This window comes from Strix uralensis, chromosome 2 (genome assembly GCF_047716275.1).
Source record: "Strix uralensis isolate ZFMK-TIS-50842 chromosome 2, bStrUra1, whole genome shotgun sequence".
NCBI classification, from domain to species: Eukaryota; Metazoa; Chordata; class Aves; order Strigiformes; family Strigidae; genus Strix; species Strix uralensis.
Genome location: NC_133973.1, coordinates 28,826,480 through 28,842,461, shown reverse-complemented (window position 1 = coordinate 28,842,461; position 15,982 = coordinate 28,826,480). Strand labels below are relative to the sequence as shown.

The 15,982-nt window shown below is 36.4% G+C and overlaps 1 protein-coding gene across 2 annotated transcripts in view; it reads right to left on the bottom strand.

Annotated features, from left to right (window-relative positions):
* The window catches only part of NCAM2 (neural cell adhesion molecule 2), a 322,723-nt gene that overhangs the window by 135,731 nt on the left and 171,010 nt on the right, over positions 1–15,982 (bottom strand). For both annotated transcript variants that reach the window (XM_074858117.1, XM_074858118.1), the window contains exons 4-5: positions 13,717–13,860; positions 6,823–6,960 (exon numbers count right to left, since the gene is read on the bottom strand). In XM_074858117.1, the coding sequence (XP_074714218.1) occupies positions 6,823–6,960; positions 13,717–13,860 (282 nt within the window). The remainder of the gene's footprint in view (positions 1–6,822; positions 6,961–13,716; positions 13,861–15,982) is intronic.

The following is a 15,982-nucleotide window of genomic DNA, read 5'->3' as shown; positions in this document are numbered from 1 at the left end:
TTTCATGGTATTCTGAAATCCGTGTTTCACAGATCACTTCTTTCCTATCTGAAATTGCATGGGCCATTATTCACCATACAAGACCCTTCTGTTGTGCAACAGCAATTTATCCACCTTCCATGAAAAAATATCACTTAGAAAATGTTTAATATATTTTAGCCATTTTGCAGTGCATTCTAATGTCTAGACCTGAAAATATACTCAATAACATGAAAGGATGAAACAATTCTTTGCCAGAAGTGTCAGGTTCTTCAGCACTCACATCTAAGAACTACAGGACTATGACTCAGTTCAGCATATTACTTAAGTGCTTCAATCTTCCAAGAGATACTGCAATGACAATGAAATGAAATAACGTTTTTTCTTTTCAAAAGTCAAATTTTATTTTTCTCATTATTCTTTCTGGGAAGATATCTGTTAATTTTTGGTTCTGTTCTTGTATGTACATAGGATGGAATTAAAATCTGAACCTGAAAGAGGAAAACCAAATAAAGCTATACTGCCAAGTCTCTCACATTTTGCACTTAAAGCAAGTGGTAAAACCCAGTCACATGTAAGTGAAAACAATTCTTTTTCATTTATGTCTGTGAGATCATATCCCATACGGAACTTCCCAGACAGTAAAGGAAACTTAAAAAAATAAATCTAATAAGCCCACTAGGGGAAAAAAAAAAAAAAAAAACACAACCAAAAAACAAAACAAAAAAAGAACAAAAAAAGAATTTTTTGTTTTCAGGATGACTTGAATTATTTTGTTCTGTTTTATGTTAGCCTTTTTTTAAAAAAAAAATAACCCTGTCATTTAGACCTCACTGTAAATATAGGTAGAGAAGAAATTCTATAAAAATTTCAGTTTTGCAAGCAGAAGACGATACCTAAACAATTCAAAGAGATAATCCAGATCAAATGTATTTCAATTTATTACCCATTATAACCCTCCAAAGATTTCCATACATTAGCAACTACATTTTATATATCAAACTTCGTTACAAGATATTCTTCAAGCTGTTTTTGAGCAAAAATGCATTCTGTTCATATGTAATCCTTAAAGCATTTTAAAAAAAAACCCCAACACTATAATGAACAGCCAGCTAAAACTAAAGAGTTTTTCTAACATATATTTACTTATGTTGCTTTCACACTTTTTAATGTTGTCTGTTTCACGTATCAATTCTTTCCTATCTGAAATTGCCTGGGCTACAGATCGGATATGACAATACCATGTCCCCAGAACAACGAACCTCTACATTCATGGGCCAATAATCTAGGCAAACAGATTTTAACATTTCCTCTGAAAATTTACTCAGTTTTCTTATTTTCCATAAGTTAAAGAGAGGATTTGTGTTTCATTTCCAGGCCTTCACTATCAAGCCCCTCAGCACAGAATCCCAGTCTTGCAATACTGACCAGAACACTGAATATCGCTTTCAAAATAGTGTCTTTTACAGATTTTAGTTTTTAAAACTATGTGCATGTGACTTGAATCATAACTGCTGCTATGATCAACTAGGTTGAACACTGGTATAGAAGAGAACATACTCTACTACAGTTTACCAGAAATGCTATCCATTTCATCTCTACTACTGTTATTTACATCTCTCCCAGATGTGAATTAGCCAATGTTATGTCAACCAGCTTAGCATCCAGTTGAAGTAGAGAATGGAAGACATATTTTCAAGACAGACACAATTGTCTTCTCTAATTCCTTCTCTTCAAAATGAAATACATCTCTACAACATTATCTTTATGTGTAGTTATAAGTGCCTGCTATTTTCCCCTGAATTCTAGATTATTTGAATTTATATCATGATTAAAACTCAAAACCTTTCCTTTTTAATATAAGAAATTTACGAGAAATTAATTCTATTTACTACTCCACTTAAAAGAAAATACAAAACCCCACTTTGCTTAAAGTCACCTAATTTCAGTTTCTTAGGAAGTCATTGTTACTAAGGAAAAAAATAACATTCTATCCAGGTATCCTCATTTCCACTTAGCCAACATCAGTGGCACATGCTGCTTCATCAACTGCCTACTTGCTTAGGTACCGCTACTTAACTTCAGGCAAAGAAAGAATGAACTTTTGCAACATGTTCTTAAATCATCTGGGGAGTGTCTTCTCTTCACTTTATTTTGGTGGTTGGAAGGTCTAATCCTTCATTTTGTAGTAATAGATCTACTGGTGATACATTTTTCTTGCCTCCACACAACACAAGAAACCATTCTATAGGCAAGTATCATCCACATGGGCAGAGATGACTCATTTATGACCAAAATGGTCCAAGAGGGAACTTACCTCTTGTTCTTAAATATGAGAATTCTAGGTTTAATCCTAGGTTTAATTTTCTCCTCTTCTTGAGAGGATTTGATCCCATATCCTCTACCTCTGAGACACTGGTCTTCATCAGTTTGCTGTAAGGTTGGGGTGTTCTCAACCTCTAAATGTTCTTCCACTCTCTCTGTCCTCCCTTTTTAGTTGGACAAAGAGGTAAAGAAACAGTACCGAATAAAGTACTTGTTCACAGAACAGGTGATCTTAGTTCAAACCTTTACCTGAAACAGAGGATGTATGGGTCACCTGCACCATGGATAATACTCTAACTAGAGGGCAATAAGTAAAAGGCTAGATAATAGTTTATTTTTTAATTAAGTCTTCATCACTGTTCTTGCAAAAGGGAATCTGGGATTTCACGTAGTTCTACCATAGCTTACATTTTTGAATAAAGTATGTATAAGCATTAGAAAAAATCATATTTGTGGAAATAAAACCAATATCAACTCTTGCTATATAATAAGACATTAAGAAAGCAACATACTCAAATGCTTTTTGCAGTAAAGAAACATCATACATGGAGAATTCTGCTACTCTCAAAATAAATCAGCAAAGCTACAACAATATTAGCCCTTATATTGCTCCTGAAAATGTATTTCCACTGTAAACCCTAAATAAATATGTAAGAGCATATTATTGATTTGATTATTGTAATCATTTTCTATGTTCACCTCTCCCTACAAACTCTCACAAAAACTTAAAATTTTTAAACTGTAAAATTATGGGTTATGTGGTGTGCCAGCTTTCCTAAAGTATTTTTATTTCTATGTTCTTTAGCTGCATTTTTCCAGCTTTCCTTGTATGCTTTCCTTTCCTTGTATGCTTCTTACTATGTTACCTTAGAACTTTCTGTAGATTCTGTAGGCACTATTGCAATATAAGTAAATAAAGGGAGAATGTGGGCCTTCGCTGGAACAAAAAGGTATAATTCGTCATCCAGCATATGGAGAAGGCTGAGGTACTCAACAACTTTTTTGCCTCAGTCTTCACTGCCAAGGGCTCCAGCCACACCACCCAAGAAGCAGAAGGTAAAGGTGGGGACTGGGAGAGTGAAGAACTGCCCCCTGTAGGACAAGATCAAGTTCAAGACTATCTAAGGAACCTGAAGGTGCACAAGTCCATGGGACCTGATGACATGCATCCGTGGGTCCTGAGGTAACTGGCAGATGAAGTGGCTAAGCCACTATCCACCATATTTGAGAGGTTGTGGCAGTCCAGTGAAGTTTCCACGGACTGGAAAAGGGGAAACGTAACCCCCATTTTTAGAAAGGGAAATAAAGAAGACCCTGAGAACTATAGGCCAGTCAGTCTCACCTCTGTGCCCAGCAAGATCACGAAGTGGATCCTCCTGGAAACTATGCTAGGGCACATGGAAAATAAGGAGGTGACTGGTGACAGCCAACATGGCTTCACTAAGGGCAGATCATGCCTGACAATTTTAGTGGCCTTCTACGTCTGGGTTACTGTTGCTGGATAAGCGTAGAGCAACTGACATCATCTAGCTGGACTTGTGCAAAGCATTTGACACTGTCCTGCATGACATCCTTGTCTCTAAATTGCAGAGAAATGAGTTTGATGGATGGACCACTCCATGGATAAGGAATAGGCTGGATAGTTGCACTCAAAGAGTCAACAGCTCTATGTCCAAGTGGAGAGTAGTGATGAGTGGTGTTCCTCAGATGTTGTTGTTGTTGGGATCAGTGCTGTTTAACATCTTTGTTGGTGACATGAACAGTGGCATTGAGTACACCCTGAGCAAGTTTGCTGACAACACCAAGCTGTGTGGTGCAACTGACATGCTGGAGGGAAGGGATGACATCCAGATGGACCTTGACAGGCTGGAGAGGTGGGCCCATGCAAACCTCATGAAGTTCAACAAGGCCAAGTGCAAGGTCCTGCACACGGGTCAAGGCAATCCCAAGCACAAATACAGGCTTGGCAATGAGTGGATTGAGAGCAGCCCTGTGGAGAAGGACTTTGGTGTATCTGTGGATGGAAAACTGACTACGAGCCAGCCGTGTGTGCTCACAGCCCAGAAAGCCAACTGTATCCTGGGCTGCATCAAGAGAAGTGTGGCCAGCAAGTCAAGGGAGGTGATCCTCCCACTCTCCTCTGCTCTTGTGAGACCCCACCTGGAGTACCGTGGCCAGCTCTGGGACCCCCAGCGTAAGAAGGACATAGATCTGCTCAAGCGGGTTCAGAGGAGGCCACAAAGATGATCGGGAGGCTGGAGCACCTGCCCTGTGAGGACAGACTGAGAGAGTTGGGGTTGTTCAGCCCAGAGAAGAGAAAGCTCCAGGGAAACCTGATAGCGGCCTTACAGTACTTAAAGGGGACCTACAGGAAAGATGGGGAGAGACTCTTTATGAAGTAGTGTAGTGATAAGACGAGGGGTAAACTAAAAGAGAGTAGATTTAGATTAGATGCAAGGAAGAAATTCTTTACTGTGAAGGGGTGAGACAGTGGAACAGGTTGCCCAGAGAAGTTGTGGCTGCCCCCTTCCAGGAAGTGTTCAAGGCCAGGCTGCACAGGGCTTGGAGCAACCTGGTCTAGTGGAAGGTGTCCCTGCCCATGGCAGGGGGGTTGGAACGAGATTATCTTTAAGGCCCCTTCCAACCCAAACCATTCTATGATTCAATATGATTCTATGAAACAGTAAAGTTCTAAATTTGAATAGTTTCTACATACAAATACTGTCATCCTAACTTTTTCTTGTCATATCAAGCTTTGATTATCCTCAGAAGTATTATTGCTTATTTTTTGGAAAAGGAGACATGGTGGAAATACAGCCATTTAGCTTTTAGTGGCCTACAGATTGTGCCATTTTTTCTTTTTATTTTCTTTCTTTTCTTCTCTGAATCCAATTGATTCAGAGGTTTTCCTTTTCACCAAAGACCAGACAATTTTTCTTTCTTTCTGGTTTTCAGTATTAGTCTAAAAGCCATTTTGGGCCAAGTTTAATACATTCAGCTTTATGTAGGAAAACTATTCCTGTGAAGCAGAAAATATCTCGTAATGGATATCACTCTACATGAGTTATCATGTCAGAATCACTCAGCTGGCAACAACTTCTCATCCCAACACTGTGAAAAGTCTAGAGATGAGCATTAGAATTTTTGTCTAGAGTCATAAAAGATGTATATATACATCTATATATACATCAAGGATGTATAAAAAACCAAATTTGTGGATATAATCCACCAATAAATTATGTGAAGTCAGTCTGATGTTTTAGGTTAAATACAGGCTCAACTCAACTCAGCTCAACTGCATATAAATATCAGATAGAAGTGGAAGGTGTTCAGAATGTAGGTTCATATCCATGTACATAAATAGCAGCAGAAGAAAAATCTCATTCAGCATTTTAAATGCTATCAGATGCACTGGAACTGTACATAATCAGGAGTTGAGGTAATGCAGCACCACAACGCACAAAGAGGAAAGCAATTTGTTGGGGGGAGCTTCACAGTGCATAGGGCACATACTGTTATATTCTAACACAATACATAGGATAATCACCCATTTGCTTGTCACTGTCTGTATATTGTGTACAACAATCTAAAGAAGTCTGCTTCAAAAGATTTCTGCTTGACTATATGGATTAAATAAAACCTGTGCCAGATTCTGCACTTTCTCCTGAAAGTAGCAGAGAATTCAACTTACATAATGACTTCTGTAAACAGGTTTGCTGAGAAGGACCAGTCAAGGACAAAGCATTGAAATCTCAGAATCTAATAGGCACGATGGAAGTAGTTTCACTGAAAAACTGACATTAAACAGAATGCATAGATAAAAAATGCCCTTTCTGAACTGTGTCCTTTCCAGACAATATATGAAGAGATATTTATTTTTCAACAGGTCAACCTTGAATTTAGGAGACAGGTTGAGCTAAATGCTCCATCTTGTCTTAATCTGTCCATATTCTTTCTTAGAGTTTTATTAGAACCTAATAAAATTTATAATGCCACTTTTTGGATAACTCATTATATATTTTACTCCTCATAAAAGTAAAATGTTAAAAATCTATAAGTAATACTGTTAATCTCAATAAAATATATCTATGACTTTTGGGACAGTTAATAAAGTATGTTAATGCAGTGAAGGTGAATAACTGAAAAATCAAGTGTGGTTTTCTACCAGTAAATGAGAAAAGACTGAAAAGTACAGAGTGAACTGAACTACTATATATTATAATCTGAAACTCAAGTCTTAAAGTGGTTGTCAATGTTCTGTGAATGATTAAAAACAGTAATCCAGGTATTAAATATTTATATACACTGGTATTATGAAATGCAATGAATTCTGCTTACACCATATAATAATTTTTTTTAAATATTAAGCAATTATATTTATAGGGAAACAATACCAAACAAATATCACAACAATATTAACTTGTTTAATCAGGATTTCTTTAGAAGCCGATCTATTTTAAAATAGGCTGTGAAAATCAAGTAAAGCAAGAAGTCAGCTCAACAACTTTTACTCCTTACCATTCACAATAACAATTATGTCTCGAAAGTCAATTTCTCCTCTGGCTTCCACTCTTCCTTCACATCTGTATACTCCTTCATCACTTTTATTGATATTAAGAATTTGGAGATTATTGTTTGCTAATACTGCAAATCGATCTAGAAAGGCAAGTAAGAGATTCAGTGATGTTAGTAAATCAAGACATAACTTAAATGAGGAACATTTATGTACTTTCGCTGTACAATCAATGCTCATTGACAAAACATCTGTCAATTTAAATTAAAATGTCAACCAAGAAATTTGTTTTTTTTCCACTCCAAAATAGATTGTCATTTTCTAAAATTCAACTGGATTTTCCATCCATAACTTCCTACTTACTGTGAGGAGTCATCAAATGTAAATTAAATTTATAAATTATTACAAAATGAGTAGAATATTCATGAACACCTACACAGAATATCAAAGAGATTAAAGGGATAGAAAAAAGATAAATTGAGCAATTTATTATAAAGTAAGTAAGAAAATGCTCCTTCCCTCTCTATCTAGATTAACCAACTGTCTTTGTGCCCATTTTATGGCACTATGCTTAATCATTTCTCAGCTTGCTTGCTCTCCTTCCCTCCTCGTGTTCCTTTGATCATTCACTATTACTCAGTCAGTGATGTATCTCACCATAGTCTAACACATCATAGAAATGGGTAAAAAGACATAATCCAACAAACCACTCCACCTTCTTCACAGTCCAGCATAAACCAAAATTCAATACACTTTTTGAGTAGCTTAAGTTCATTGAAAAAATCAGATTCTGAACAAGTCTGCTTATGCTTCCCTGCACATGTAGCAGCAAAATTACAATCAGCAACAGTAAACTGAATATGAATTTAATTTTTCTCTCCTTTCTGTCTGAACTAGTGTACTGGGTTTGGGTGGCAAGATGTTGGCAGCAGGTTCCAGCTGTCTCCAACTGACCCACCGCAGACGATAGCTGAGCCCCACAGCCACGATGGTAGTGCCTTGGGGAAAGAGTGTAGAGTAAAGGGCAAAAACCACTGTGCAGCAACTGTGAGAAAGAGGAATGAGAAAAGTGTGAGAGAAACAGCCCTGCAAGCGCCAAGATGAGAGAAGGTAGAAGGGGAGGACATGCTCCAGGCACCAGAACAGAGATCCCCCTGCAGCCTATGGTGAAGATCATGGTGAAGCAGAAGCAGCCCATGGAGGTTAACAGTGGAGTAGATATCCACCTAGAGCCTGTGGAAGACTCCATGCCGAAGCAAGTAGATGTGCCCAAAGGAGGCTGTGACCCCGTGGGAAGCATGCAGTGGAGCAGGTTCCTGGCAGGACCCGTGGGACTGTGGAGAGGAGCCCATGCTGGAGCAGTCTGTTCCTGAAGGACTGCACCCTATGGGAGAGACCCAAGCTGGAGCAGTTCATGAAGAACTGTAGCCCTTTGGGAAGGACTCATGTCAGGGAAATTCATGCAGGGCTGTCTCCTGCGGGAGGGACCCCATGCTGGAGACAGGGAAGAGTGTGACGAGTCCTCCCCCTGAGGAGGAAGGAGCAGCAGAAACGTGTGATGAACTCACCACAACTCCAATTCCCTGTTCCCCTGCACCACTGTGGGGAAGGAGGTAGAGAAATCAGGAGTGAAGTTGAGCCTGGTTAGAAGGGAGGGGTGGGGGGAAGGTGTTTTAAAATTTGGTTTTATTTCTCATTATCCTACCCTGATTTGATTGGTAATAAATTAAATTAATTTTTCCCAAGTCGAGCCTGTTTTGCCTGTGATGGTAACTGGTGAATGATCTCTCTCCCTGTCTTTATATTGTCCCAGGAGCATTTTGTTTTATGTTCTCTCCTGTGTCCTGCTGAGGAGAGGAGTGACAGAGTAGCTTTGGTGAGCATCTGGTGTCCAGCCAGAGTCAACGCACCACACCTGTTGAGGAGGGTAGTGAGAGAGTGGCTGAGTGGGTGCCTGGAAGCTGGTCAAGGTCAACCCACCACAACTAGTCAATATTAGTGAACACTTTTGAGGAGAATTACTTCCTGCAGTTCACTGTATGTGGTTTTTGAAGAATCTGCATACTTGTTATTCAGCTGTCTTTCTCATTCTATCTGAACCAGTCTCATCCTTTCCATATTGGAGGATGATGTATTTTACTAACTTTCAGTTTTAACTAGCAAACAAGTGCAAGTTTTCACTTTGCTTTCCTTTTTGATTTTGCCAGATTTTTAAAGCATGCTTCCATCTTCCACAACACAACACTGATATTCCAAACCAGTGATAAACAACACCTGGTAAAAAAGCTTTTATGCAGTTATACAGCTAAGAGTCTATTCATGGAACATATGTATACACATATTTACAAATAAAAAAGCATTTCATGCCGTGTGAGTTCTGTTTCATTACCAAGAACTCTATCAGAAAATGAAGAGAGAAATGAAAAATTAATTATGCTTCACCTGATAAAGGTTTATAGGACATTAATGTCCTCAACACATTTACGCTAATTATGTCTAGTTTATTAAAGTCATGCTTGAACATTAATGCCATTTCACACACTACCACATACAAATTAGCTAATAATTTTGTGTTCTGTCCGTACACAGTTCCCAGAGAGCTGTGCTTCAAAATGTTTTGAAAAGGTGAGATCTAGCGCCTCTTGGCAATCTTTTGCCAACCCCTCATTGGTAACCTTTTTTTTTTGTTAACATAAATGTTTAATATGTGAGATGAATGAGAGGATTGGAGATCACCTTTATTTCTTTAAAATGCTGAAAAAATTAGGTTCATTTAGTAACAGGAAACAAAACTGTAGGTGTTGGCTGGATATGTTTTCAACTTTCATTGAAGAATAATATAATGGATACAGCATGAGATATTCTCATGAGTAAACTAGGTATAACAGAAGAAAAATATTCTGGGTCTTTTTTCCACCACTAATACTGTCTACATACCAACAAAATTAATACACATCATATTATAAGGAAGCTTAAAAAAGGGAGTGTGTTACTTCAGATTTCATTGCGCTCTACGTTTTATATTTTGGTAGGATTGTGAAAGAACAGTTCATGTTGCTGCAAAAATGCCACCAAGTATACAATGATACTATTCTCATTCAGTAGGAATCAACTGTGCATAGACCAGCTGAGTCAACAAATGCACTGAAATCTTGACAGGCAGAGGTTAGATCTTGATGGACTCACATGTACTATGGAACACTCAAGAAGGTTCAGAGCAGTAGAATAAACTAGCAATACAACATGATACATAGAGATAGTGCACACACAGAGGAAGTTCCCTGTCCCATGTATAGCCTAATAAAAACTGTGTCCTATACTAAACGTGTTACAGTTTGTGGATGCAGACAGTGACAGGGTACTATGTTTCTCCAGCTCATCAATCTATTTTCTGGGCTCAACTCACTCAACTTCAAATGTCTAATTTAGAACAGTCATGCTACCTTCGCCTTCAGTCAAGTCAGATGTTAAGTGGTATGGATGGCAAGAGGGATTGCCTATGTCTTTACAGTGCTTCACAATCAGAGCTTGAGGAATTTTCAGCTTATGGTTTGCAAATTTTACTGTTTTCTAGGGTATGTACCAGGCTATGACTCACAATGTCTAAGAAAAAGGTTAGGCACAGCTGTTCATTCTAAGACTAGGACATGACTAAAGACCCGTTGAAGAAAAAATATCAAAACTTTCGGCAAAAGTTGAAGACTGAACCTCCTATTAAATATGCCCCTCATACAACCAAACCAGTTGTTCTCTGCAGGAGACTGTAGTTTATTCTTGTAGACCAACTGTAAACACAGCATGTTAACCATCTTAAAGCTAACACTCACCTTTGCACATCTGTCCACACAAATATATTTAAATGGTCTACATTGGCTTTGTAAAGCAATGGCACCACTTTTTCCACTATTGTATTTAGAACTGTACGAACTACTGACTTGAAGTGGGAAACCTAGCTCTTGGAGACTACACTTACATAATTGAGAATATAACCCAATAAAATATATCAAAGCATACAGGAAACGTGAAGGATGCACCAGTCTCCAATATTTTCTATCCAGTTGTATACAAGATATACTTTTCTACATGCATTATAGCTACATACCATACGTCTATGCTATGTTTATAGAAAACTGCTAATCTGATAGTGGAATTCTGACATAGCTTAATGATTTGAGCAGTGACAGAATAAAACATGCATATTTATACAAATAGTGGTTAATATATATGTAGCATATTTGTATTAACAGTGACAGTTAACCTTCTTCTAAGGTCAGTTCCAACTATAAACTAATATACAAATGTCTGTACATAAAACTTCTATATTTGCCTGAAGCAATGTAGAATGAGTTGTATTTAATGTCATTTGAAGTCTCAGAATTGTGTAAAAACAGAGCAAGTCTCTTACAACTCCAGATAAGATCTGATCAATAAAAACAATCGCATTCACTTTTATAGCTAGTAAAATGTCCCTGATCCCATACAATGGAATTATGAGTTATGATAATTCAGCTCTTAATAACAATAGAGAAAACCTTAGAACGTTCCCAGAAAATGATGCTTTATACATTGCCCTTTTAAACCTTAAACAATGTAAGATCAGAAAGGCTTTTAGGGGTCATTGTTCACCTAGGTTTGTTGTGTTTGGTTTTTTCTTTTACCAAAGAATGATGGACAGACACTCCCACTGTTTCTTACTTACATCTTTGTTTGCAGAATTCAAAAGAGAATATAAATCCTAGGATGATCTAGCAATGGAGCAGATAAGGTTTTGGGAACATACAGAAACTAATTCAGAATTGTGAGAGGCTATTTCACCTATAGCTGTTTCAGCTATAGGACTACTACACAGGAAATGTTTTTAAATCTTCACTTCTGATTTTGTGCATGGGACTTCTAGTACTGAGTCTTTTTATTTCACATGGCATGAAAATTTTAACTGTAAGACTTTTTCCACCTGTATTATAAACCTATACAGACATAGCCAAAACTCACAAAGTTCACAATGTCCTATTTTTACATGATTTAAAACATTGCTTCCTCCCAAGCATGACTGGGATCTTATTTGGATACTACTCTAGATCAGAACATAAGGAAAGTATTCTGCTATTTAAATTAAAACTGGTTTCTATCATTATACCTTTTCACATTGTAAGCACTGTGAAAGAAAATGGTTAAAAAGACAAGTTTATGCATTGAAATGTAAAAAATCAGAATTTTCAAAATGTACGATTCTGAAAAAGAAAGGAAATGTTGCTTTATTTCCTTTGCTAATCCTACAGCAGCCAGATTGATTGGAAAAACAAATAAAATGGCAATAATATAAAATTTTGAAAGAGATCTTTGAGGCAGTTTTACTTTTTCAAGCTCTGAGCTGCATTCTTGAAGAAGACTTTTTGCTAAATTGCCAAATCAAACTTTCCCAGTTTTAGGAGTTTTTACTTTTCAAAATCTTCTACATCTCACCTACATTCACTGTTTAATTATACATAGAAAAATTTCAACCTGATTTTTCTAAGGGTAGAAATTTGTTATTTCTTCTTAGTCTCTGCATCTAGATAACAGAAGGGATGGGATATATTAAGAAGCTTAATCCAAACTTTCTTTCATAATGGAGAGTAGTCTCTGAATCCAGAAATATCAAACAAGCTTTTTTTCCCCCAGCAATTGCTCACATTTGTTTATGTGATTTCATAAGAGACCAAATACAACTCTTCATTTTAGTTTTGAAATAAACATAACATTTAATTTCTAAAGAATAAGAATTTTAAGTGCACATACTATAACCTTGAGTTTTAGTACATGCAGAGATAAAGACTGATTAAAAGGTGGATAAGCTGGTTCATCAACAATGTTAGTTCAATTTCCAGAAAATGTGTAAAGTTCTGTTTTCAAAAGAAGACAAAGAAGCTACTGAGACAGAACTGAAAAAAATGGTTCACAGTTTTTGAGGGAGTAAATCAAACAAATTCTATATGCCTAATTAATTGTCTCTCTACAGGCTTAGAACTTTCAGTCTAGCTGTTAGGCAATCTAGCCTAAGCAGACCACTTATATCCCCAACTGCTTCTAACTCAAATGGTAACTTACACTCATACAAGTAAACTCTCACAATAGTGCAAAAAGCCTATCCACCTGGAATTCTCTGAGCTACTGTGCCAGTATACCAAAGTCGACACAGTGTTTGGTCAGTGTCATAGCTTTGTGTGCACAGTTCACTTAGCATTAAAATTATATGTGACACCAAATCAGATAATGATGACTATTATGCCTTCTCATTGTGATAATATAGAATTATTTCCATAATATAATTTTCCCAGATAAGACTCAAATTTGTGTAGCATTTTTTTGAGGAAATAACAAGATGATTAAAAGCCTGATGAGGCTTTTAAGTTTTCTAACCCCAAATAACCAGACTTGATGTTTAATTTTTTTAGTGGGTTGAGTAAGTTCAGTATTACTAGAACTTTGTATTAGAAGTCCAAGATGGCGTTAATCCATGATCTCATACAAGATCTAATGCAGGAACCAATTGCCTGACAAAACATTCTGGAAGAATTTCTTGCACACAGAAAATATATCTATGTATATTTTAAAAATGTGTTCAACTTCTACATAAATGGCAGCCCAAGAAGAGTGCCTGTAAAGGAGCTTCCAGTAATCTTTTGGGCATTAGGACCCTTGTGTTACATCTAGACAAAATTCCCAATTGGAAAAAATGATACATGAAGGAAACCATTGCATATAGATTCTTTATAGACCACAGAACCTGGATAAATTCTACTTAAGCTTATGGGCTAAGCAAAATCCTCTGCTACAATGTGATTCTTTTACAGTCCTTTTACAATAATATTTTAATATTAATTAGAATGTATAATTTAAAGAGTTACCAAAATACTAACTGTCAGCAATAGTTGTGATTTCCTCATTCCGATACAACCAGCTGACAATGGGAGCAGGTGAACTAGTAACACGGCAAACAACTTCTGCATCTTCTCCCTGCCTGAACTCTTGTGGAGATACTATGTCTTGGAAAGTGAGCTTTTCTGAAAAGGAAGAAAACAGAATATAGTAAGTGTCTTCCAGTTCACTTAGCATTAAAATTATATGTGACACCAAATCAGATAATGATGACTATTATGCCTTCTCATTGTGATAATATAGAATTATTTCCATAATATAATTTTCCCAGATAAGGCTCAAATGGTCCTGGACACATGATTTTCACTTTGTCTGTAGAAATGATTTTAGAATCATTTTGCATTACGAAAATCTTTGTTTTATTTACATAAACTAAGCATGTTTTATAAATATATTTTTCACTGTTTTCACTGTTCCAGACCCCAGCTTTGAAGCTCTAGTTTTTTAGAGGTTTATATATTCAGGTTAATACTCTACTTACTTTTGTGTGTTTCATTGTTCATGATTTTATTAGTGAATCAAAACCTCATGTTTTTATTCCATCAAAACTTCCATCAAACCCACCAAAATTATTTGGAAAAGTCTTATTAAAAAGGTGGAACTTTAACCTCACTGACTGTGAAAAATATCAGCTGAGTAAAACACAAAATCATAAACAACAGTGGGAAACTATGAATAAACTTAGTATTATTAAGTCACAAGAATTTGTAGCATTTTTTTGAGGAAATAACAAGATGATTAAAAGCCTGATGAGGCTTTTAAGTTTTCTAACCCCAAATAACCAGACTTGATGTTTAATTTGTTTAGTGGGTTGAGTAAGTTCGGTATTACTAGAACTTTGTATTAGAAGGCCAAGATGGCGTTAATCCATGATCTCATACAAGATCTAATGCAGGAACCAATTGCCTGACAAAACATTCTGGAAGAATTTCTTGCACACAGAAGAAACAAACTGACCTGTGTTCTCAATGATCAAAGACTGCCAATTACATTTCAGAGGACACTCTGGAGAACATAAGTCAGAGATGCAAATCCACCTCCACATTTTTGTATTGATACAAGCACAGGCTCAAATAATCCACACAGAAGGAGCACACTTTTGTTATATACATCTCTTATATACTTTTACAAAATATTTTTATGAGGTGTTTGAAGTATTTGACCATATGTAAATCAGAAGAAAAACTCTCACAGATGTCAGTGAGTGCTGAACCAGAGCCTAGGAGTACAGTGTATCCTGCTTTTTCCTTACAGTGCATCACAAATACAAATAATGAAACTTTTATATGTCAATTCCCACAAACCTTCACATTTCTTGTGTAGTAGGTCTTCGGGTTTATCTAACCTCAGAATTACCACTTGCAAACACTTGAAAAGATTTCAACCTTGCTCAGCAGTCTGCTAATGGAGTGACTGGCGGTTTTAAGCATACAAATGAATTCCACAAAACTTGAAATCCTTTGAACTGCCAGCTTTCAAGCCATCATGTAATTGCTTGTAACTGCTATCACCATTTTAATGGTTGCTTTATCAATAGATTTTTTAAAAATTGTATGTCTTTTGTTATCTGTACCTTTCAGAAGCAGTATTTTATAACTCGACTCTGTATTTTGTGTCTCATTGTAATTCCTTAGCATTCAGTCCATCAACAAACATTTTTTTAATGAATATTAAAAAACTATTCTCCGGTGAAGTTAGAGAATAACTCAGCTGAAAGGCTGCTGGCATATGTCCTACCCTTTCACCAACAAAGACTTTGCCTTATGTCTTCACTGTGTACTTGTTTAACGTATTGCTTTTAGGCATTTTTTACTGATCTAAAGAATATACTACAGTGTAAAGTTATTTAACTAAATTAAAAAAAAAAACAAAACAAAACCAAAACCCAAAGAAACTCTCAGAGAATTTCTTACCACAACAGAATGTATTTACTTTTAAATATACTCCTCAATTAGTTGTTTGCAATTGAAATGCTTTTTGGCTGCTTATCACATTAAGCTTCAACACATTATGGCAAAATTCCATTATAAGGCCAAGAATAGGAAAAGACTAACATAAAAATAACTAATTTAGTCTAAACACCACTTTTTTAATGACATATATTGCACTTCCTGCACTGTCATTTATGCACATATTTGTAATAGATTGTAGATACATTTGTAACACGAATTAGGTTGACATAATTTTTTCTCATATTTCCTCTTTTCTGAGGGGCATACAGTGCACCCTCATAAGATGGTGCTCTAA